The 24,665-nt window shown below is 39.7% G+C and overlaps 3 protein-coding genes across 5 annotated transcripts in view; 2 read left to right on the top strand and 1 right to left on the bottom strand.

Annotated features, from left to right (window-relative positions):
• Positions 1-23: 23 nt before the first annotated feature.
• On the top strand, positions 24-12,793 carry LOC134211964 (UDP-glucose 4-epimerase-like). 2 transcript variants are annotated; one of them, XM_062689385.1, is made up of 5 exons: positions 24-418; positions 6,702-7,440; positions 7,504-7,592; positions 7,649-7,841; positions 12,468-12,793. In XM_062689385.1, the coding sequence occupies exons 2-5, from the start codon at positions 6,720-6,722 to the stop codon at positions 12,542-12,544; spliced, it is 1,080 nt and encodes a 359-aa protein (XP_062545369.1). In that variant the 5' UTR covers positions 24-418; positions 6,702-6,719; the 3' UTR covers positions 12,545-12,793. The 2 variants fall into 2 exon arrangements, with proteins under 2 accessions (XP_062545369.1, XP_062545370.1); XM_062689386.1 differs by having other exon boundaries at positions 26-184.
• Positions 12,603-17,122, bottom strand: LOC134211962 (N(6)-adenine-specific methyltransferase METTL4). 2 transcript variants are annotated; one of them, XM_062689384.1, is made up of 4 exons: positions 16,775-17,120; positions 13,447-13,507; positions 12,817-13,008; positions 12,603-12,754 (listed from the first exon to the last, which is right to left on the bottom strand). In XM_062689384.1, the coding sequence occupies exons 1-4, from the start codon at positions 17,012-17,014 to the stop codon at positions 12,603-12,605; spliced, it is 645 nt and encodes a 214-aa protein (XP_062545368.1). In that variant the 5' UTR covers positions 17,015-17,120. The 2 variants fall into 2 exon arrangements, with proteins under 2 accessions (XP_062545368.1, XP_062545367.1); XM_062689383.1 differs by having other exon boundaries at positions 12,817-13,507; positions 16,775-17,122.
• Positions 17,123-17,319: 197 nt separating this feature from the next.
• The window catches only part of LOC134211960 (phospholipid phosphatase homolog 1.2 homolog), a 38,747-nt gene continuing 31,401 nt past the window's right edge, over positions 17,320-24,665 (top strand). Inside the window, exon 1 of the mRNA XM_062689378.1 lies at positions 17,320-17,694. Coding sequence (XP_062545362.1) covers positions 17,595-17,694 — 100 coding nt within the window. The 5' untranslated portion in view covers positions 17,320-17,594. The remainder of the gene's footprint in view (positions 17,695-24,665) is intronic.

Here is a 24,665-nt window from a genome sequence, read left to right as displayed (position 1 = left end):
AAATCGCGAGCGAGCAGCATTTCCACGCGGCAGACTCAAGGGGAACTGACTGACCCGCACCGAGCGGACTCGTCTTCATTTCTCGGCACGACAACGTCCGCTGCGGTTGCCTTATTGGCTGTTCGCGTTTCTTCTCGGATACGGACCTTTCTTCTTTGGAGCTCTGGAGCTGTCTGCGCGTGGGGTAAGCGGCTCAACTTTTTTCCAGTCGTCTATCGTTCTGTTGCGGGTTCCGTTATGATCAAGTCGAAGAAAAACGTCGCGGTTGTGATTGTTTTTCCGTGAGTGATAGAACTGTGTGAATCCGGGATCCGACAGTTTGTTCAACATTAATCGGAAGTGATAGCGAATTTAGTGAATTGTTCAAAGAACCGAAATAGTTAAATTAAGTTCTTTTTTTAAAGCGGAAGTATCGAAAGTAAGTGCAAGTGTGTCAAGAATTTAATCAACTAATTAAATCAATAAGGCTGTCAATTGTGAATGATATCATGATGGGAGAGCCATTGGCGGTGAAAATTATCGCAGAAAATATTATTTTCTAAATTCAGATGTCATGTAGTAGTTGGGAGACGATGTAGATCAAAGAAATGAGGTTGATAACGGTTTCCTCGTCATATATGAGAATTGAAGAAAAAAAAGTTGAAACTGCGTGACTAGAGATCTACATGATGACGACATATCCAAACACCTATCGTGAGTGAGTGGTTCCAATAGAGTGTAAATTGTGGTTTTGGAAGAGCAACAGATTATGAATGGATGGCGTTTATGTTAGGTGTTATTATTTTCATTAATTGATAATTAAATTATATTGAACTACATCAAAGAATCGAAAGTGGATCGAGCGCGATCATACTAAACTGGCTTTTCTGCATATTAAATAAATCTGGCTACGTGGCATTTATGACCTTGACATTGAAATGTCCATCCTCTATCTAACAACGTTTGGTTTGGAGGGATGAGTTTAGAGCAAATATGGCCGCTAACCGGTTTCTTAGCAGGTTATTCATAATTCATTCTTGAGAAAGTATATAGAATGAATAAAACTTGCATACACAATAACCCGATGACTTTCTCGGTTCATCCAATCTTAATATAAAACTCTCTTCATAGCGATATTTTAACGAGTTCGTGTTTTATTTCATTCTTTTTATGTTATTTTAGCGATGATATTATTTAATTCGAAGGACACTGAATTACTTCTGATCAATCATAAACATGAAATGACAATTTTTTGATTTCCATTCGCGCCAGTTTTCTTTTAATTTTCTTTAGACTTTAGATTCACTTTAGATCTCTCAATACGTTGATAAATTTGCCTGTCGTTAAAATAATATATTCAATGCACATCGTGTTTACTCTGCATATTATCGAAATATTTCTTTGTTCTATTCAGAGCTTATGTATTACAAATCGAGCTGTAATGGCTGCAGGTTTCTAATATAAATTAATTGATTACCTATCTCATTAGCACTGTTGGACGAGTAGCAATGTCATTTGAGTCAATTAAGCTTACTGGTTTATCAAATTGGTACACGGGGTATCGCTCAGTCGGAGTATCTGTAATTAAGTGTATGGGAAACTGTTTCTGTTTCTTATCATTTTTAATAGAATTTCATATGTAACTACATTTACGATTGAAAAATGTTGATTTAACTTTAACAACAAAAAAAAAACATTTTTTTTTACAAAAGGAAATCCTCTACAAAAAAAGCTGTTATGTAAAATCTGTATAAAAATAAATTTGATTCCAAAGTAATTAATTTCACTACAGTCTACGGTCATTCATATCAGTTCAGTACCTCTATAGATTTTGTGCTTGTTTCTTTGTATATGATTAGCTATACCTGCTGCTATGCTAGAACCTTATACAGGTATTACTCACCAACATAGTTTTGCGAAATGTGGGGAACACAAAGCAACATTAAACCTGTGCTAAATAGATAAATTCTCTATGTACCGCTCTAATGACTGCGTTTCAACGAACTGCAGTCATGACAAAGTAGCGCGAACATCATCGTTACTGTCCTTGACTGTTTAATAGTATGGTGCGATGTAGATAGACTCGAACAATCATTGATTATGAACTTTCAACTGTAATAGCATTCTGAACCCTTTTCTACTTAATGTATAGGCAACAATAAATGACATTACTCGTCTGGCAGCTTTATGGAGTGAGCGCACCTCCAAAAAGGTTATTAAATCTATGTAAATTAAGTGAGCAGTCGACCCTTTCCGCCCTTCATGAAAACTACCACTTTCTAAAATCAGAGTGAAATGCAGGCTGGAGCTCGTAAGCTGATCGATCACATCGAAGGGATTTCTTACGGGAAGTCACGTATCAGGTTTGCGGTTCTTAACATGTTTCTTGAGAGGTACCCCTTCCCTTTTTTTTTTTCTTCCTAAACAATGGAGGGGGAATCTGCTCAACAGACATCCTGGGTTGACCAGGAAGTGCTGGGTTAGGGCCACCTCAATGAGGGAGGCAGGGCTGCATCCCCGACCAGCTAAACCGTTTCCATTGCCGCCAAGCCCATCGTCCCTTCGGTACAACCAGAAAGTAATGCTTCAAAGGGGGTCAGTGCATGACGCACCCTCGAGGTTAGCTGCGTGTCCTTGCAGCATCGAACATCATGACTCGCTTTTTTAGAAGAACACCATGGTATCGTGCCAGCGCATTGCCGGCTTTCCAGGTGGCCTTACCACGCCCTATGTCCTCGGAAGGTGGGCAGGGTCGACTTCGCGCCTGCTTCCCTCTGCACGACTGGTATCAAGAATGATGATGCCGCGTGCACCCCAAATTGACCTTTCTGCGATAGGGCCTATTCGCCAGCACACAGACGGACTTGCCGACGCGAGGCCTACGCCTGCCCCAGCCTTGACGAGGACCCTTTCCGTCCTCGGCTCGGAACCCGCCCGGTTGACCGACGCCGCGAAAGCGACGTACCCCTTATTTTTTGGCTATAAATGAAAATAAGCGTAACTTATAAGATATATGGCCGGAGTTCTGTCAAATCACACCAAACGGTATAGACAATTACCAATTTTCAGCCCAAGTTTTAGTTTAGCAAATTCAACCCCATAACTGTGGACATCCTACAACAAATGTACGTTTGAATTAGTAGGAAATGATCTCCGTTTTCCTTATACGAACAAAATATTACACATCAGTCAAAAGGTCGCTTGTTATGTTTTTTAATCGTTATTATGATATTTTTTTAATCATAGGATTAAGTTTACTTGGTGCGATTTGGTAGAGCCCCTAAAGGGATATAAGGCTCTCCAGAAAGTTGTCTACAAATTTCTAGAGGACTTTTAGAGGCTTCGGAGCCTTTTGAAAGGAGGCTTCCGCGCCTCTTGAAAGGAGGCTTCCGAGCCTCTTGAAAGGAGGCTTCCGAGCCTCTTGAAAGGAGGCTTACATGCCTCTTAAAAGAAGGCTTTGGAGTCTCTTGAAAGAAAGCTTTGAGCCTCTCGAAAGTAGGCTTTCTGAGCCTCTTAAAGGAGGCTTCCTGAGCCTCTTGAAAGGAGGCTTCTGAGTCTCTTGAAAGGAGGCTTCCTGAGCCTCTTGAAAGGAGGCTTCTGAGCCTCTTGAAACGAGACTTCTGAGCCTCTTGAAAGGAGGCTTCTGAGCCTCTTAAAAGGAGGCTTCTGAACCTCTTGAAAGGAGGCTTCTGAGTCTATTGAAAGGAGGCTTCTGAGCCTCTTGAAAGGAGGCTCTGAGCCTCTTGAAAGGAGGCTTCTGAGCCTCTTGAAAGGAGGCTTCCAGCCTCTTGAAAGGAGGCTTCTGAGCCTCTTGAAAGGAGGCTTCTGAGCCTCTTGAAAGGACGCTTCTGAGCCTCTTAAAGGAGGCTTCCGAGCCTCTTGGAAGGAGGCTTCTGAGCCTCTTGAAAGGAGGCTTCTGAGCCTCTTGAAAGGAGGCTTCTGAGCCTCTTGAAAGGAGGCTTCTGAGCCTCTTGAAAGGAGGCTTGAGCCTCTTGAAAGGAGGCTTCCTGAGCCTTTGAAAGGAGGCTTCTGAGCCTTTTGAAAGGAGGCTTTGAGGCCTCTTGAGAGGAGGCTTCTGAGCCTCTTGAAAGGAGGCTTCCGAGCCTCTTGAAAGGAGGCTTCCGAGCCTCTTGAAAGGAGGCTTCCGAGCCTCTTGAAAGGAGGCTTCCGAGCCTCTTGAAAGGAGGCTTCCGAGCCTCTTGAAAGGAGGCTTCCGAGCCTCTTGAAAGGACGCTTCTGAGCCTCTTGAAAGGACGCTTCCGAGCCTCTTGAAAGGACGCTTCCGAGCCTCTTGAAAGGAAGATTCCGAAACTCTTGAAAGGAGGCTTCCGAGCCTCTTGAAAGGAGGTACCCGAGCCTCTTGAAAGGAGGCACCCGAGCCTCTTGAAAGGAGGCTTCCGAGCCTCTTGAAAGGAGGCTTCCGAGCCTCTTGAAAGGAGGCTTCCGAGCCTCTTGAAAGGAGGCTTCCGAGCCTCTTGAAAGGAGGCTCCTGAGCCTCTTGAAAGGAGGCTTCTGAGCCTCTTGAAAGGAGGCTTCTGAGCCTCTTGAAAGGAGGCTTCGAGCCTCTTGAAAGGAGGCTTCCGAGCCTCTTGAAAGGAGGCTTTGAGCCTCTTGAAAGGAGGCTTCTGAGCCTCTTGAAGGGGGCTTCCGAGCCTCTTGAAAGAAGGCTTCCGAGCCTCTTGAAAGGAGGCTTCCGAGCGTTTTGAAAGCTTTCGAGACACTTAGAAGGAGGTTTCCTAGCCTCTTGAAAGGAGGTTTCCGAGCCTCTTGAAAGGCAGATTTGGAGCATCTTGCATCTTGCGATGGTTTCTATACCACTAACCAAGCCGTCTGCTCACAGGTCATTGTCCGGCCAGATATCATTTGAAAAAGATAAACAGAAGTCAAACTGATATCTGTCGCTTTTGTGACTGTGAGATTGAGACCTCTCAACATCTGCTGTGCGATTGTTCAGCACTATTCCTGCGAAGAAAGAAGTACTTTGAGAAGGGCATATTAAGTCCTACAGATATCTAGACAGCAAATCCCAATATGGTAGTAAAGTTTATTGAAACGGTAATACCAGATTGGGGTACTTCGCATCAGGAGACAATAGCGGTAACCCCACATGGTAACTCGCTGATCTGAGTAGATGCAATACTAACAAGGGGTATACCACAATAGTTAAAGTGGTTAAAACCCCAACAAAAAAAAAATGCCGTCCACAATCAGGACTTTAGGCGAGAAGATTCACGCTTCGGTTGTGTGCTGTTCAATTGATGTTCTCCATACCTCCTTTTCATACTCTATCGCTTGATACTTGTTCGCGCCATAGCGTACGGATTTCAATTTGATTTTCAATTATCTTTTGGTTATCTATTCCCTCATACTTTGAGTAGGACTGGCCGATAAAGCCGATGAACATATCATTCATTACAATTTATGGATTCTCGCCGATCAATATGTGCGGATCCTCAGTGTTGCATCACCGAAAGGACACGAAGGTCCACCCTTAACGTGATTACGGGCTTGCTTCTTGCAGGCACAGATGAGGCACTTTTATGCCTTTTCAAATTTCTGTGCCTTATGCACTTTCTCACCACAACGACGACACAGATTGCTACGATTTGGGTTCTTTCAGTCGTAAGACTTATGCCCGGACTCTAAGCAGTTGGAGTATGTCCAGTTACCTACGGAGTCTGCTTACTGGACATACTCTTCAGCCGATCTTCAACTTCTTTCGCTCAATGACCTTTCTGACTTACGCAACCGGTAACCTAAGGTAGGCCTTCCCTACTAACTGTTAGTGATAAGATGATACTCATTGTAAAAATATCGTACTTAAGAATAGCGGCTCCGCAAAGTGTCACACACGACTGAGCCTACCAAATAAATGAAATGGTTAAAAAAAAACTAAGTTAGGCTACCTGCGTGCTAAAGGGTCCGCCTCTTAGGCGTACATAGGTCTTCTAAACCTCTGTACCACATTGCTCTCTGACGGTAGAAACGATGTCTTCCATGATCTTGTCCAGTTGCTTACACTAAAGAGTCACTTCCGCGCCCAACGACCTCACCTTGGCGCCATCACCCAAGACCCCCAGGGCCAGCTTCTCCACAGGGATGAGGCTGCTTCTGATGAATAGCATATCTTATTTATTCGCTTTTAAACACGTGCCTTCTTGGTGAAAATACGCTCGATGAATCGGATCAGATTTGTTTATCGTACCACCTCATGGCTGCTGTAAAGCTAACATTGTAAATTGAAATGTATTTCTATTCACTCAGGCCCAAGTTATCGTGATTCAACGGTTCAAAGTCACGTGACTTGAAGTCAAATCAATGGAATTGTTGAACGTTGTTGACCAATCAACTAAAATCAATCATTAAATTAGGATTGACCTTTGCGAAAATGATTGCGTGAACATTGTTCCGAATGCAATTGAATGTATTGAATGTCAAATGTGGGTCGGGTCCTAATAACTTTTGGTGATTTTATGCAGATTCCGTTTATTTGCATATTGTTGAGCTTGATACATGCATTTGATTGGATTAAAATTAGAGCTAGGAAACTTCCTATATGTGGATAATTAATCAACACTTGAGAAAATTCAAGCATATCTATGTTTCCGCATAGCTGTTTTGCACAGGTAGTTATGCTGTGAATAATGTTCAATATAATTGAAACATTGTACCATTTTAAATAAACAGGCCCCACTAAACCAGTATTTTTACATCGATTTCAGATCCAATCTTTAGTTGAAATGACTGCCGAGCACGGGAGAACCGTATTGGTAACCGGCGGAGCAGGATACATCGGTTCGCACACAGTCGTATCTCTACTCGAAGCTGGCTACAGTGTCGTCGCTCTCGACAACTTTACAAACTCGGTCAACTCGTATAAAAATGAATCCATTGCACTTAAGCGTGTTGAGGAGATCACCGGAAAGAAAATTACCTTCTACAGATGTGACTTGCTGGACAAGAACGCGGTTGAGGCTATTTTCCAGGCACACAAAATCGATTCAGTGATACATTTCGCAGCGTTGAAGGCCGTGGGAGAGTCCATGACCAATCCACTGCTGTACTACAAGAACAACATGATCGGAATGATCAATCTGTTGGAGGTGATGGACAGCCATGGTGTGTACAAGATGGTGTTTTCCAGTTCGTGTACAGTCTACGGAGAACCGGACACGCTGCCAATCACAGAAGAGAACCCCACCGGAAACGTGACCAACGTCTACGGTCGTACGAAGTACTTCATCGAGGAGATGCTGAAGGACGCTGTGAGCGCCGATCCAAAGTGGAACATCATTGCGCTGCGGTATTTCAACCCTGTTGGGGCGCACAAGTCCGGGAAAATTGGGGAGGACCCTACAAAGCAGTTTACCAACCTAATGCCCTACATAAGTCAGGTGGCGATCGGGAAGAAAGATGTGTTAACGATTTTCGGGAATGATTATAGCACACCCGACGGGACTGGTGAGTGAAACATTTGTAGATTCTGTGAAGTTTGTTCTCTGACTCTGGTGGCTTATTTCTTAGGTGTAAGGGATTACGTTCATGTTATGGATCTTGCCACTGGACACGTCGCAGCGCTGAACAAACTGGAGCGAGAGCATTTGGGATTAAAGGTGCGATCTTCGTTAACGTTTTTATATTATCGGGTGAAGACTTATTTGCATTTTAGATGTACAACCTGGGCACAGGCAAAGGAATATCGGTGATGGAGTTGATCAATGCGTTTGAACGAGTGAATAAGGTTAAAATTCCTTACGTCATTCAGGAGCGACGTGCTGGTGACATTTCGGCAATGTATGCCAATGCAGAACTCGCCGAAACAGAACTTGGATGGAAGGCTGTCCATACCGTGGATGAGATGTGTAAGTATATTTGATGGGGCTATTGATATTGACATAACAATATAGGAATTTACACATAAGTTATGTATATATGCCTAACCTGGACACCTGGTTGGCTACAGCGTCGATATACCTATGCCTAGCGTATTGTAGGGCTTATAATCGTCGGTCTTTAGCGATGTTCCTTTAGTTTTCCCGAACATTCAAAGTTCTCAGGTACAATTCCACCGCGTGCACCCAGTGTATAGATAATTTGGATATGCATGTGATTATTTTAGTGGAAATCCTACTTATCTATTTGGTTCGGCCCTAATCTCTCAGTGACACTTAGAAAAACAGGATTTCAGGTTTTTCATCGGCAAACAGCAATGCGCTAGAACCTTATACCTCGTCTTCAAGACTAAGATGAAGTAGCTGCACCTGTTCTTGAAAGCTGCTTTCAAATGTACTTCAAATTCAACTGATGTGGCTGTGTCGTGTGCAGGATCGTAATAAGCACTGTATGAATTAGGAAGTGCTTGCAGCTGCTGGGACACCACTATTCATCATGAAAAACGATTTCGCATGAGACTCTCGAAACGAAATCAGATGGTCTGATGACCAGATGAATAAAGAAATTCTAGCATTTTCTGATCAAGATCCAACATTCCTTAAGCCTATTTTTTAGTCGGCCTAAAGAGCCTATAGACTTTTACAAATCTGTCATGCTTTTCGTTTTCGATTTTTTTTATGCAGTTGCATAGATTCCTATTTCTAAGCATCCGGAATTGAAGCGTTTTAAAAAGCTCTGCCAAAATGCATACAAAAACCAAACGAATCTGTTTTGCACGGAGCCCATTTTCATGTGCTGAATCTGATCTCCATTAGTCGGCAGTGGTATTATGGAAGAAAGCTGTCTGTATTGAATGCAATAAGATTTAGTCTAGGAGTTATGAAGTGTTAGTTCTACTGCGGCTTCAGTGAAACTTTGCAGACTATCTGTCTCCTCATGACCAGTCCGAAGTGACTTTTATTTACAATAATTCCCGCCTTTTCATGCTACTATTAAGCCCCAAACGCAAATACAACGGAACGGCGACGGAAACGGAAAATTTGACAGTTAGCCCATATATTTTCTGTCAAATTTGCCGTTTCCGTCGACGTTCCGTTATATTGCGTTTGGGGCTTTACTAATGGACTTAATCACGAGCGTCTTCTTTTTCCACGATTCTTCTTCTTTTCGCTCGAAAAAATGACATCCGCTGCGGGCCGATGAACATTTAAGTGAATTCGAAGCTTTTAGTTCACCGGATGTTCACGTTGATGTTCATTTTTTGTAAACTTTGCCCTCAGATGAGGTTTTCTTCTTACTGAAAATCGACGCGTGACGTCATCGTGGTTTAGTTCATAGACTAACGCAAAATGAACTCCCCCAAGAAATTATGACGTTTGAGGGGGTTGCATAATGAACGCAAAATGAACTTTTGTTCGAGTGGGCACAAATGTAAAAATCCATCGGGTGAGTGAATTCGATGAACCCCTGCACAGGTCTATATATGAACTTAACCACGAGCGTCTTCTTTTTCCACGATTCTTCTTTTTATCGGTCAAAAAGTGAATCCGCTGCGGGCCGATGAATATTTCTGTGAACTCGGAGCATTTTAGTTCACCGGATGTTCATGTCTAGATTCATTTTTTGTAAACATTACCCGCAGCGGATGTTTTCTTCTTACTGAAAATCGGTGCGTGATGTCATCGTGGTTTAGTTCATGAGGGAGTTCCCAGGACTATTTAACTCGAAACAACCTTCTTCTTCAATGATAAATTAAAAATTAAAATTAATTAATTAAATTAAAATTAATTGAAAACTTCTTTATGCTCGGCATTGCATGAGTATGTATCTTGTGTGGCAAGTACAATGGATACACTATGCCTAACCCGAAAACATCCTGGACCGGACCGAGAATCGAACTCGCCATCTCCGGATTGGCAATCCTACGCCTTTGCTCGCAAGGCTACTGGAGACCCAGCCTTAAGCCCGTATTATTGTGGCACCCGTTTTGTACGAAGCCCATACTGTCGCGATTCGCATAAGAGTCCCATGTCGATTTTTGACGATTTTGATTTTCTGCCAGCTTATAATGACCTTACGGATGGACAAAACCGTGAAAGACTTAGGAGTAATGCTCGACTGTAAGCTCTCATTCAAAGAACAAATATCGTATATTTTTTCAAAAGCGTCTAAAAACATTGAATTTTTATTTCGAGTTAGTAAGAACTTCACAAATGTGCAATGTTTGAAAGCTTTATATTGCTCCCTAGTTAGACCAATACTGGAATTCGCAGCCGTAGTGTGGTTCCCATACTACCAAAACGGCATCCAACGTATTGATCGTAAGTTCGTTCGTTTTGCTCATCGTCTCTTGCCTTAGAACGATCCTCAGAACCTCCCAAGATACGAGTATTGTTGCAAACTTATAGGACTTGAACTGCTGTATCTGACGACGTGTTTACTCCGCCTTATGAATATTGATATTCGTCGTCGTTATCTTCGTTCCCACAATTTTATAAGTACAAATTATGGCCAAAATAAACCAATCAGCAGTATGTGTAGAACTTTCAATGCCACATGTGATCTGGACACTACCCCGGACAACCTAGTTTGGAGGATGTGTAAAATTGAAGTTGGCTGGAACGCCGTTTTATCGGCTATCGCCCAAATCGTCTCGGAGCTACAGAGAAGGTGGCGCGTGGAATCAAGGATGGCTAGTTCAGGTGCAAATAAGAGGTGGTCCAAGGGATCGGAGTCGGCTTCATGGGTCATACTGGTGGTCATGCTCTGTGGTCGAACTCGATCCTTTTATCGAACAAGTGGCCGCGCGAAGAACAACATGGTATCGTCGCTTTCGCGGCGTCAGTCAACCGGGCGGGTTCTGAGCCCGAAGACGGAAAGGGGTCCTCGTCAAGTCTGGGGCAGGCGTAGGCACCGCGTCGGCATCGAATGGTATATAACACTATGGTTCTCCGAAGCCTCTATAAAAAGTTCGTTTTCGGAACACCTTTGTTGTGCGAGAAAGGCAAAAGATAAAAAAATAAGGCCTTCTGCGGCATACTAACCAGAGCTTAGGTCCCGCAATGTGCTGATGGAAACGAACATTGTTCTGTGTAAAATTCAGATTCTACTAGAGGCCTTTTACGGAGATGCAGCATGGACTTTAGGAGAGATGGAAAGGAAAGTTTTCGGAGTTTTCTAGCGAAAGGTGCTGCGTACAATACTTGGTATGACACTAATAAAATATGTACACCCGATTCTTTTTTTACACGGGGGATGCGTTCCGTGTAAAAAAGTCTTCAGTTCAAAATTCGAAAATCCGTGTAAAAAAAGTTTTATGATTTCTCGACGAATTATGGAAAATGGAGCAACCTTGCAAAAATTTTGTATGGGATTTTTTTTACACGGCCGTGTAAAAAAAAATCCGTGTAAAAACAGAATTGGGTGTATTGTGAATCGTATAAAATACGGCAAACTTCAGTGGGCTGGTCGCTGTGAATGTCGAAAAAAGAATAACGAAAACAATATTCAAGAGTGAACCGGACCACTACAATGAAGGCCACAAACATACTGCTCGGACGCGGTGTAATCAGCCTTGACGACCCTAAACGTTTGAGAAAACTGAAAACTGGAGGAACATCGTCCGAGCCCGATGATTACGCAGCGTCGTACGTCAGTCATAAGTATAACTACACTGTAGCCACCCAGGGTCAGAACGAGATAGCTTCAGACCACAAAAAATGTAGCTAAGTTGCAGATGCTGATTGAAGATCCTGGTCAGGTGTTTCAATAATTGGGGACTTATGTGCTTGAATGCAAAGTTAAAGCTGGAAGTGAACAAAGGAATAAGGTTGCACATAACTTTCTTTTAACGCCGGTTACGAGTTGTTATTGTTCGTTAGCAGTGTGCAGTTGAAATCAGATGATCTGGCACCATTATAGAGTTTGGTAAGCCTGTTATTAATTCTGTGAATCGATGGAAAATATATTCCAACACCAGGAGAAGAATAAGTCCCAAAAGCCCATTCACAAATTTTGTAATGCTTTTAAAGGGTGGGAGTGTGGAGGTCACAAATGATCATTATTTGCGTAATGTAATTTGCGAATGAGCTCCAAGTTGAAAAATTGATGCAGGTATCCTTGGCATAGCAGTTAGCTTTTGCGTTTCAAATGTCTAGTTTCTTTACCGTGCTGACCAGTGCACTCCAATTTGATTGCATTTTTTTCTCTTGCATCTCCCTCCCTCTTCCCTTTGTTGTCATAAAATGAAGAGCAAAACCACTCAACAAGGGCATTAAAGTGTGGGAACCCAACGTTGAGCAATTTCATGTTTACAAAAATTGAGTGAAATTTACCTAACTTTTGAATAGTTTCTATTTAAAATTAAGTATATTTTACTTAATATTAAGGGAATTTTACTTAATTTCAAGAAAAAAATACTTGATTTTGGGTTCCCACACTGAACCACCGATTTGAGTGAAAAGTACCTAATATTAGGTACTTTTTTCTAACCGTGTACTATTATAATGTTTTTCTACGTAACTTACCCAGCTCATCAAATGTAAAAAAATCAAACCAACACCTAGAAGCTTATAATCTTTTGTTATCTATTCTAGGTGAAGACTTCTGGCGATGGCAACAGATGAACCCGAATGGCTACAAAACTGATCAAGTGAATGGCCATCACCCATAACCGAGGGATTATTATGATACATAGTAATAAAAAACTATTTTGGACAGTATTCTAATATTTATTGTACCTCGTGTTTCAACGATAGCTGAAATAGCCGACTATTTTGTAGTTTTAAGACTTCCGTTCCAATCGAGGTGAAGTTCGGATAAACATTTCTAGCAAACAATTCGAGACACTTTGGCCGCTCAGGAAGTAGATCAGCAAATAAATCTATAATAAAACAGAGTAAAAATTATCAGATTCAAAGAAGTTTCTTTCATTTATTCCCCTACCTAGAAGTGGCGGTTTGTTGGAATGAATCGCACATGGCACGCTAAAGATGTATCTCTCCCTCGGAATATTTTTGATAGAGCTATCGCTACTCACAGCAATGAACAGCCTTTCGTAGGGCTGCTTTTTAGTGGTTTCGTTAAAACTACAAACAGGCATGCCATGTTCGGTAACCTTGGTCCAGAACCAAGAGCCTACAAGTTTGAGATTCCATTTAGGACAAAACTGTTCTTCGATGGCGCTTATGTGAGTTGGGGAGTTTGTGCACCAAATTGCAACGATCGTCCTATCGTGAATATGATTTTCAAGTGGTATACTTTTAAGGCTTTCGTTGTCCAACATACGATAGCCGGATTGCTCATTGACGGCCTTTGTCCGTCGGATGTACTTGTTCCACCAGGGTGGATCCATAACTATGAGATCAAATCTATCTTCGATAGTTATGTGATCACTCAAATTCCTAACATCCGTATTGAAAAACCGGCAATTTGATGGAATGATGAAATCTTCATTGTTTATAACAGTATTCACAATGAACTGAGATTCATTGGCACCGCTAAACACGTTATCTACATCATAATAGCTACTCCTGTTAAACTTATCTATGAACTCTAGTGCAATGCTGTTACTACCTTCAGTTACACCTTCGGTAAGTCCAAGTAGACCTAAATACTCCAAGTGCTTGTCCTTAACCTGAAAAAAAATAAATAAAAAAAACATCAGCTAGGCTAGCCATCCAAATGGAAAAAAAATATTACAAATGATTTCAACTAAACTATTGTCTCCGGAGACGAGCCAGCCTCGGGCTGAAAGTCTCCTTAATAAATACACAAAAAAAACTATTATATTATGTAACATGAATTGATGCTTGTCAGAGTACCAGTAAAGACCTGCTTACAAGTGCGCCTCGTATACACCTTTATCTGTTTATGGAATAAGTAACCATTTTTAATTGAAAAGGAAGTAACTTAATAACTCACACGATTTTATTAAAAACTTTTTTTTTACTAACAATTGAAAGAGCCAAACAATTTCACAGTGAAATACTTTTAAACAAAAATTCATGTCCAGTAGAATGAAATATTTATTTCACCTTACAAAATTCAATACACCCAATTTTTTGTTTACACGGTTGGTATTCTTCAATTTCCCGGTTAACCTTATTTTTCACAGCTTTTCAAATACCACCTGAATTTTCTTTGATTTTTTGTGAATTTTTTCATTGGGTTAACTCATAGTTTCATTAACGCTAAAGCTCTTAATCGACTAAAACCCACCCGTGTAAAAAAAGAACTGGGTGTATGTACAAACTTGCAATGGCTCCGAACATGGTACAGAATCGAATGATCGTGTTGCTGCAAAATATATTTTTTGAACCATAGATAACTACCCCAGTTTGCGATGACGACTTAATCCTCCACGGGAACTATTTGATTCACACCTTCATGAGAATCTTTCGCGAGCATTGGCGGAGTTCAACATTGGGCATGGGGTCACGTGCGAATTGATTATATTCCCTGAAATGTGAATATATATGCCCAAAATAATCTGGAGAATAAAAAAGATTTTTAGCTGGTTATTATAAATCTCAGGGAAACTTTCAGAAGGACACTAAGAATTTTTTGAAGAAATTCTTGGAGGCAATCCTGAAGTAATTCCCGAAGAAATTCTTGAAGAAATCTTCTTGGAGAGTTACATTAGATATTCCCTCGTATTTTGAGAATTCCTTCGAAAATCCCTTTAGGAATTCATCCGTAAGGTCCCCAAATATTTTTTTAGAAATTCAAAAATTTATAAGAATATTTTTCAAACCCCCCCTTCAAGAAATACTTCTCCCAGAACTCCAAACAATTCTTAAAAAAAATCGCCAGAAACTCCTTTGGACATTCTTCCTAAAATTCCTTCTTAAAAGCCTCTGTAAATTTCTTTGGAAGTTCCTCCGGAAAATTCTTTGAAAATTCTAGAAAAAAATTCGGAATTCATTTGTCGGCGAATATCAAAGCGGTTTTTGGGAAGGACGATCAACAACGGACCAGATGTTTACTCTGCGACAAATCGTTGATAAATTCCGGGAATACAACCTGTGGACTCATCATCTGTTTGTGGATTTTAAGGCAGCGTACGACTCAGTGAAACGGAACGAACTGTGGCATATAATCCTAGAACATGTCTTTCCGACAAAGCTTATTAGGCTAATTCGTGCGATGGATTCCACTGGAAGTGTCCATATCGTGCGTCAGAATAGCTGGTGAAACATCCAATTGGTTGGTGACGTTCGATGGATTAAAGCAGGGCGATGCGCTCTCTAATCTGCTACTCAACAAAGCTCTGAAAGGTGTAATACGAAGAACTGGTATGCAAAGAAACGGAACCGTCATCAACGAATCTTACATGCTCCTTGGTTTTGCGAATGACATCATTGGTGGATCTGCGATCTAGAGTGGAAGAGGCGTTTGTGCCTTTTAAACGGGAGATTAAAAAAAATAGGGCTGATCATAAACTCTGTCAAAACTAAGTACTTAAGTATGGTTGCTGGCAGAAAACGCGGCAATACAAACGGCGTTGGTCCCTAGGTGAAAATGGATGGGATGCGATTTGAGGTTGTCGACATTCATATATTTTGGAACACTCGTTACACGTGACAATGACGTTACCCGCGAGGTGAAAAAACGTATGGCCAGCTAAAGCCAGCTAAAATTTCAGGTAGAATTCTTAGCTTAAAAAGTAAGAAACTTTCTAAGGTTTCCCACAATAAATATCCAAAGGTATTGCTGAAGCATTTTTTTCAAAGCATACCTGGAGTATTTTATTATGAAATTTCTGAAAAAAAAAAATGGAAATGCTTGATGGAATGTTCCGAAGAACTTTCTGGATGACTTGCCGAAATTATTCATGAAGTTATTTCATAAAGAATTATTTGAGGTTATTACGAAAAAAAAATTTCTGAAGGATTTTCAAACACAGAAATTTTTCGAGGAATTTCTGGAGGAACTGAAGAAAATTTTCAAGGAATTCCTGAGAATATCCGAAGAAGTATGATAATGGATCGACTGTAATTTCAATTTTTTGGGGTGCGACCTGGGGTTTTCTTAGCATCCTCTTAATTCTAGAGTCTAAACAGGATTTTGTTTTACTTTCCTTCCTTGCCTAATGCGAACCAAAACTAAGAGTCATATCATTAGTAAGCAAAGCAATCGGACAATGTGTCGAGTCGACAATCATATTAAGGTGTTCCAAGTGGCCACCACTTGCCAACTATCAGGATACACTCTGCAAGACCTTCGTCATAGAATACCTATTGGTTTCGGATTACTAGGACGTCTAGAATTTCCTTTTCCACTTCTATGTATTTATTTATTAAATTTTATGGTAATTATCTGATTTGGGTGTGTGCATCATGTACGCAATCGAGTTTTATCAAGGGCTCTTATTTCAATCAAATTGGATATTTTTAATATTCAGATAAGTGAAATTACTTCTACTGCTCTATTAATGATATTTATAAACTAGGTATATAACGTAAAAAACAGTTATTTTCAAACACATCTTCGTCCCCTCTTTCTTAGTTACAACTTTTGTTTGGGGCATCTGTTGCATGAATCGCCACACTTCTCTCAACTCCCTTCCCATCTAAGAGTAACGTATTTAATGCATGTTCCCTTTCTGTAATTCGATCCAAGATACTTACTATATGCAAAGAATAATTTGGCCAAACATGACCGCATTCTTCTAATATTTAAATTTTGTTGGGATGATTTCTCGCTTAACTTTTCAAAAGGTCCTAAGCAACATTTTTTTCATGAATTAATTTGAGTACTGCAATCAAAAGCTTTCATGTTTTTCTGTTGATTGCGCTATTCAAATTAAATCATGAAAAAAATGTTACTTAGGTCCTTTTGAAAAGTTAAGCGAGATTTGATTGTTTGCGATACGGAGAATGAATGACAGAAATGTACTTACTTTTTGCGTAATTTCATCAAGATTATCTTCCACTCGTTTCCGTTTCCTTGATTTCCGTTTGTCCCCGGCTTCATCCCTGGTCGGCTTTCCATCGTATGGTACAACAATGTGGAAAAGCTCTGGCTTCATAACGGCACTTTGTATCTCCGAATTATGGAATCTATGTGACTCGAGAGTATTGTCAACGAATGCTTTATGGTTCAACATAATTATGTCATTTGTTAAAATCCTGTATGCCATTTTAAGAGCAGCAATAAATCAAAGAAACACTTCCTCAGAGCATAACAAAATTTCATAGCAAATCAAAATAAACAACACGAGAATGTCGACCCTCTAGCGCTATGTCGACTGAATGTTGTGCGGGAGAGTAACTTGCTCTCCTCTCTCTATATCGCTACCTACACATGAATCGTTCTTCCCAATTCATTCATAACGATCCTCGTAAAGAACCGTACATCGTTGATGGTCGAGGTCGCTTCACACAAACTACCGTAGCTGTAGCTCCGCGATTGCTGTATACGGAATCAGCTGTCAAAAACCATTCATAGTATATTTACGGAAGGACCTGCTCTGTAGTGCGGTGATGCTGATTGGACAAGCAGTGATTCAGGCCAGAGTTTTCTTCTTTTGAAGCTATCGAATGGGACGATAATAACAGCACGATCAGGATCGCCGCTTTCACTGCTTAGTCCGATACCCATTCGAAGCTTATATAAGAATCAACGATAGTACATTTGTGGAGATAACTTTCTTGTGCAAAATAAAGATATCACCAATAAGTGATTAGGATACAGTCATTATTTCATTACCTTAGTACAAGATGTTAAACGCAGTGGAAGGGATTAGTGATGGCATGATGAACAGCCGACCGTTTCGATTGGTCCGTCGAGTTGTTACGCTTCGCCGGTTCATGCTGATACGTGAGTAGCAAGATTTACTTTGATTTGTTTGGATATCTTTTTATGTGCTAATGAAAATAGATAGTTTGCAAATCGAATAGGAACTAATGCACGATAGCATTCCTAATTAATTTGGACAAAAACATGTACAGAAGCTCTTCGATGAAGGAAATATGTCTCATAGTATACTGAAGTTCATCATAAACGTTAATAATTATTGATAATTTGCGGAAAGTTTTAAAACCACGATATCAACTTGTTATTGATGCTGTTGTATACCCTGACAAATTTTAGACGAAACAAAGATTTCAAAAATACCTTGAAACTGATGAAGCGGATTTCTCAAACTGCATCTGTTCCATTATTAATAACATGCTCATATATCAATAACATTCGCAAAACAGGCAATGTAGGCAGAAAATTGTAATTATCAGACTTAAAATTATTTTTAAAAAATCAAATTTTATAATAAATTAAATTATACACTATAGCAAAAGTTAAGTTTTAAATTACATTCATCAACCTTCACGTGGTTTTAATCCACATTCAATAGAACTAAACTGTCAGAAACATGCATAAAATTTCGAGAAAACTACGAAAGTAATGTGAACAATGTTGGAATATTGCAAAGACCTCAGATATTAATAGCAGGACTTTGATATTTTAGATAATTAAATAACTTTGATGATTTGAGATAATTTAAAAAAATCTACTGGATAGGGAATTCGGAAATGAATCGTTTAGTTTCCTAAAATCATCATTAAATTACATGAAATTTTGTAGAAAATCATAGCATCTTGAAGAGTAACCATATATCACGAAATCAATGTTAAAAAATCCTTAGTTTTCAAACAACTATAAGCCATGGAGATCTTTCTGTTATTTGCCCAAGAATATACGGATCTCTAATACAATAATATACTTAAACTTTACAAATTTGAGATTCCGAGTAAAATTTTTAAATTAAAAAATACAACAAAGAGACTTCTGAGATTATGCTTCAAATGGACTTATGATGTTACTTCAAGTGTCAGGTTAAGGAATATATGTCAATAGTTAAAGGACTCTTAACTTTTTCTAAAAAGTTTTACGAATTAATGATTCCGAGGATATTTTTCAAACAAATGAATAAAAAAATGGCACATAACGCTTAAAGTGCAAAATAATGGATTTTTTAGGTGAAACCTAAGTTTCCGGATTAAACACTAGAACTTCTACTCAAATCTTGCATACAACATATTTTCCCAGAACGATTACAATATTAGTTTAAAAAATATTTAAATATATATAGAAATGACAATATAATATATTCTCTAAAGAGTTATGGGATGCAATAGAAAAGAATAAGGTTCAGACAGAGCCGAAGAAGTTTTATAAAACCAATTCGTTGAATTTTAAACCTCTGATTTTTTTTAGCAGTTTTCTGTCGTATTTTAGTAATTACATACAGTTTTGAAAACAGAACCGTGAACAAAGTAAGCTTCACTTCATTTCCTGTCCTAAAGGTTGTTCTTAGGTTATAAATTACAAAATCGAGTCAACCTCCCATTCCTAATTTATTATTTCATTAATGTTCAGAAAATAGGTAATCAAAGACTAAAATATGTGTAGATCAGGGGCGTCGCGTGGACTTTTGATAAACCTGTTCCTTCCATCTATGCACCAAGCTGAGTAATTTCAAATGGAAGTTGTGCATTTTGTGCCGATTGATCTCTTTTGTTTCAAAAAAGTTCTGATTTGAGATTTAAATTCATCGTTCGCAAGTCGTCCGATTCGCAATGCATCATTCACAAGTCGTCCGAAAGCTAACTTAATAATATAATATAATAATATCTTTCAAGTGAGCTCTTTCCGCCATTCACGGTGCATAGGACTTATAACCCCTAACATATAAACTTTCACATATTTCGTCATAACTTTTTTTATTAAGCAATCTTAGATCTCAGATTATTAGCAGGTATCATCATTTGATACGATCCCAGATTGTAACGACCAATGAGTCAAATTTAGAAGCAGAAATGTTTTCTGTTTCGTAGCGTAGTTGGCTACACGTTCGCCTTACAAGCGAATGGTCATGGGTTCGATTCCCAGCCCCTCCACCAAACCCTCGCCAGTCGCCGGATTCGCAGCCCATACGGTGGCGTTTGGGGTACGCGCCTTACCGTCACGGCTGCCTGATGACGACTGACAAATTGTTCTTCTCGGAGGCATTCCTCCAACGTTACCCGGATAAATGGCAACCGAACAATGCAACGATCAATGGATAGGGTCTGTTCAAATATTACGTAACGCTATAGGGGGTGGGGGTTTGTTTGATTTTTGTTACGCTTCGTTACGCAAAATATAGGGGGTGGGGTCCTTCGAAATATTGTTACGCGTAACAAGTTATTTCCATAGGGAAAAATATTTTTAAAAATTCAAAAAATATTCATTATCTTTGTAAAAGCATGAAATATACAAAAGATAATAATTTATTGCACCGTCGTCCTTCAAATTCTACTAAAATTAGGATCTATTTAAAAAAATCGCATTTGTTACGCGTTACGCATAGGGGTGGGGGTGGTTCTGAAATGGTTACGGATTGTTACGAGGGGGTGGGGGGTTCTTAAAATCAACATTTTTCACGTTACGGAATATTTGAACAGGCCCATACATGACATGGACAAAAACGGACACAATGGACTCACGACGAGATGGACTGGTACCGACAACAATAATGGCAATGGAAATCTAAAAATAGATTCTGTGTGGATTCTGTACAGCAGAATACCACAGTAGATCTCGGCACAGTAGCGGTTAAGTAACACAGAGTGCCTAACAAATAAATAAAGGAAAAAAAAATGTTTTCTGGTTATTTAAGTTGGGCAACTTCTGTGAAAAATATACCCTTTTCTCTGTGTTCAGCTGATGTCTAATATGGATTGTTTTTAGTTATTTTAAGCATCGTAGCATCGCGGGTCATAAGCATCAGGAGAAAAAATTAAAAAAAAACTGTTCCCAATCTTTGGAACATGAACGCAAAGTGTTGCTTTTTATGCCGATTTCGTGCGCTTTTTTAATATCATCGTTTCTGTTGATTTTTTCGCTGTAGTTTGTTTGGAGAAGACGTTAGATATGAAAAGCACCTTCTTTTGAAAAAATCTTTGAAATGATTAATCCACCTAAAAGTGAGTTAAACATTTTACTTATTCATCGAAACCAGATATGAGCCTAGTGTCTTCAGGAAAGTTATAGCGGATGGTATTTCAAGCCACCTGGCCAAATACACCCTATACCTAAGGCTTATATAGTGCGAGATTTGTGACGTTTTCTGTGGAAGGTCCAGTTTTTTTTAGCATAACTTTTTTACTATTTTTCAGGCACTTTTACCACCTTCTACAAAGTTTTTTTGCTAACAAAAATACACATCTCTTAAAATTGAAAAGTTCTAGATTGCTTTAAGAATAGGTCGTATGTGCAAAAGAGAGGCTCTCTTTATCCGCGCTCTCTTTCGATAATTGATAAGCTAGTTATGCATTTTCTGCTACTTTTCCACTTCGGCACGCTAGTTGAAACTATTGTCTTGAGATATCTGCCAATAAATCCAAAGTAAACTTTAGTATGGTGTTGTCGTAATCGAAAGAGAAAATAACTATAGAGTTATTTGAGAAAATGTGTTTTGACGTAGGACTTACGTCTCTCTTTACTATACCGGGTGTCATTTCAAAATTTCTAAATCGGCCGCGTTACGCTGTGTTGAAAGATTTCAAACGTTAATAGCTTTTATCCTAGTGAACAGATTTCTGCAGTTAACCCCTCAATTGACAGCTTTCAAGTATGCCTTTCATATAATGCTTGATAATATCCGAAATCTTGTTTCAATAGGCCTAAAACTGTTTTCAAAGCAAAACATTGAATTCACGCAAACCTATAAATATGGGTACCGCATCATTCTTGCATCATTCCATTACCACGTTCTGATTGGTGCAGACGTCAATGAATGAGCTCACGCTAGGGCTGCTAAGAAGGCATAAAATAGCGCAGCGCGTCCTCTCAATCTGACCGAAACAAAATTTTTACTCTCAATCTGACCGAGTCAGGGATCGTATAAATATGGGTACCGCATAATTCTTGCATCATTCCATTACCACGTTCTCATTGGTGCAGACACCAGCGAATGAGCAGCCGATGGATCTGCCGAGAAGCCATAAAATAGCGCAACGCGATTTTTTCCTTTCATTCTGACCGGGACAAGCGAAGCAACTGCATCATCGTACAGTACAGCAGCAGTCCACCATACAGACCCGACAAAGCAGCAATGCTGAGCAGATACCGGCAGCAGCAGCAGAGTCGAGCCGAGACCGGCCGGCATCGGTGCTGAGCCGAGGCAGGCTGAAGAAAAGCCACATGATGCAGCATGTATGTCAAAAAAACAAACGGTTCTTCAGAGAGCCAATAATAGAGATCAATATCAAAGCTTTCAATACCCTTCGGGATAGAAATTGTACTTGGGTGCCAAATCCAATATTCTAGTGATAAAATTTTATGCATGATTTTCATAAATACCGCCATCGGGGGTAACAATGGGTCTGGGGGGTGAGAATGGGTCAGCGCTCTCACCGGCAGCCTGGAGGTCGGATAGCAAAATCGTTCAAAAAGGTCTCTTATATTTTAGTCTTCTTGCCCTCAGATACATTTAATCTATTCTATAAGCATTCTAAGTAGTTGAAACAGTGACCCATTCTCACCCCCATTTGACCCATTGTCACCCCCGACGACGGTAGCGTCAAAACCAACAGTGGATAATTTTTCTGATTTAACCGCGAAGTGGACGAAGGACTTCGCTTGACCATGCCTAAAAAACATAAGATGTCCAAATCTCTCACATAATATTTGGATATTTGGATTAAAAAAACACCGATAACAGCTCAAACATTAATAAACTATCAATCGATTTTTCATCAAATGTTGGATTTTTTGGCATTGATCAAGAAATATCTAGATAAACATTGTTTGATACTGACCGCACACAAAGCGAACGTGACTGAATGATCGTCCCATGTTACCAATTCTAAATCTTATCACCCGAAATCCCATGTCCGGGTGTTTCCTTCCATCTACTACTAACAATATTGTCTCAGAAAAGAACACGTACTTCTCACCTGAACTGCAATTCTAAGCTTGCTTGCCCGGCTTATTGGCCTGTATCAAGCGAAAAGTCCCGTTAGGAAATAGACGCCAGCAGCGAGCAACAAGCGTAAAAAAGAAGAAGCCCTTCTCGAACGCGTTGATGATGATGACGCTTTGGCTGACAAAGAAGCGGGATACAAGACTCTGGCTGATTGGCCCACCAATTGGGAAGCGGAGAAGATTCAAAATAAGGTATAAAAGAAAAGTGCATTCGCTCGCAGAGCATTCAGTCTTTTTTATACCACCACTAGAAATTCACGGTTATTTGAAAAGATCGTTTTCTTACTTTTTGAACTTAGCCGAAGCAAACCTTAGCCTTGAAAAAGGCTCTAAGAGTTAAAAATAATGTTCTCCTTCGCTATCGCACGGATTAGGAGGCCCTACATCCCCTGCTGGGCCATCTTGTGGCTTATTTCAGGCAGTCCTTCAGTGGGAAGGTTGCCACTGTCGAGGCTAATATTCCGTGACCGGACAGATACTTCCTGAATTGTTTTTGATGATTCTTGTTCGAGGTTGATTTGATTTCTGTGTCGGTTTGATGAGAAGATTTTGCCAAGGAATGGTATGCAACGCCGATTATTTATCCAAATTAGTTGATGTGAGAAATTTGGACATATTATGTATCTTAAAGACATGGTCAAGTCAAGTCCTACGTCCACTTAGCGGTTATGTCACAGACATTACCCACTGTTCGTTTTTTTAGGGGGTTTTAAAATCATGCAACTTGTTCCAGCGCAAAATGGCGCACACAGCTTTTTAGTACACTGAAACTGCTGTATGTTTACTCTTGTCTAGCGGTTGAAGCTTGTGTTTACACGAAATTACACGTGAGTTATACAGATGTCCCACTTTTTGCATTACTCGTACACTAAGTTTATGTAAAGGCTAAAGGATAGCAATAAAAATTAACCTTTGATAGGTGACCAATAGTATATAACAACTTGATGAGCTGAGCTGAGCTGACTGTTTGTGTGTATGTGTGTATGTATCAATATTTTATAGACACACTGTTCATAAATTAGCAAATAATAATTTCTCACAGCTTACAGCCCAAAAACATTTTATATTGAACTGATAATTGAACTCGCCATCTCGGGTTTGGCAATCCTTTGCTCACAAAGTTTACTGGAAATCCTCGATTAGGAATTAAAATCAGAGTATTATCGATCTGTACAAAACTTTCTGGAATAATTAGGAAAAAAATGCATTTTTTGTGAATTTCTTTCAAGAAATCTACATGAACTTTTCTGATGAAGATCGAGACCGTGGTTTGCATTTTATACATAGCTCGCCAAAAATTGTTCATTTTTCTGATGCGATTTGTTGCGTACATAATTTATCTAGAAAAGAAATTGGTTCTTCAGAATGATTTTCATCTTTTTACAGTTTTGCAATAACATGTTTCCTATTGTTAAATATCTTGGCTGTGCATATGCACAGCATATGTTTCGAAATGGACAAATTGATATGAAATTTGCGAAAAAGAATCCACGTGTCTTGGAGGGACTCGAACCCTCAACCTCCTACTCTCTTGTGAAGGCGTGATAACGCCTACACATTCTAGAGAGTAGGAGGTTGAGGTTCGAGTCCCTCCAAGACACGTGGATTCTTTTTCGCAAATTTCATATCAATTTGTCCATTTCGAAACATATGCTGTGCATATGCACAGCCAAGATATTTAACAAAAAAATGGTTTTCGTACGGCCGAGTTGCCGAATAATATGCAAATAAATGTTTCCTATTAGTTAAGTTCACAAACAAAAATTAGCACATATCGTTTTAACGGAAATATAAAATATATTTCCAGATGAACTTTTTGATGA

Source organism: Armigeres subalbatus, chromosome 2 (genome assembly GCF_024139115.2).
Source record: "Armigeres subalbatus isolate Guangzhou_Male chromosome 2, GZ_Asu_2, whole genome shotgun sequence".
NCBI classification, from domain to species: Eukaryota; Metazoa; Arthropoda; class Insecta; order Diptera; family Culicidae; genus Armigeres; species Armigeres subalbatus.
The sequence above is the reverse complement of the archived record's forward strand: the minus strand, read 5'-3'. Positions and strand labels throughout refer to the sequence as shown.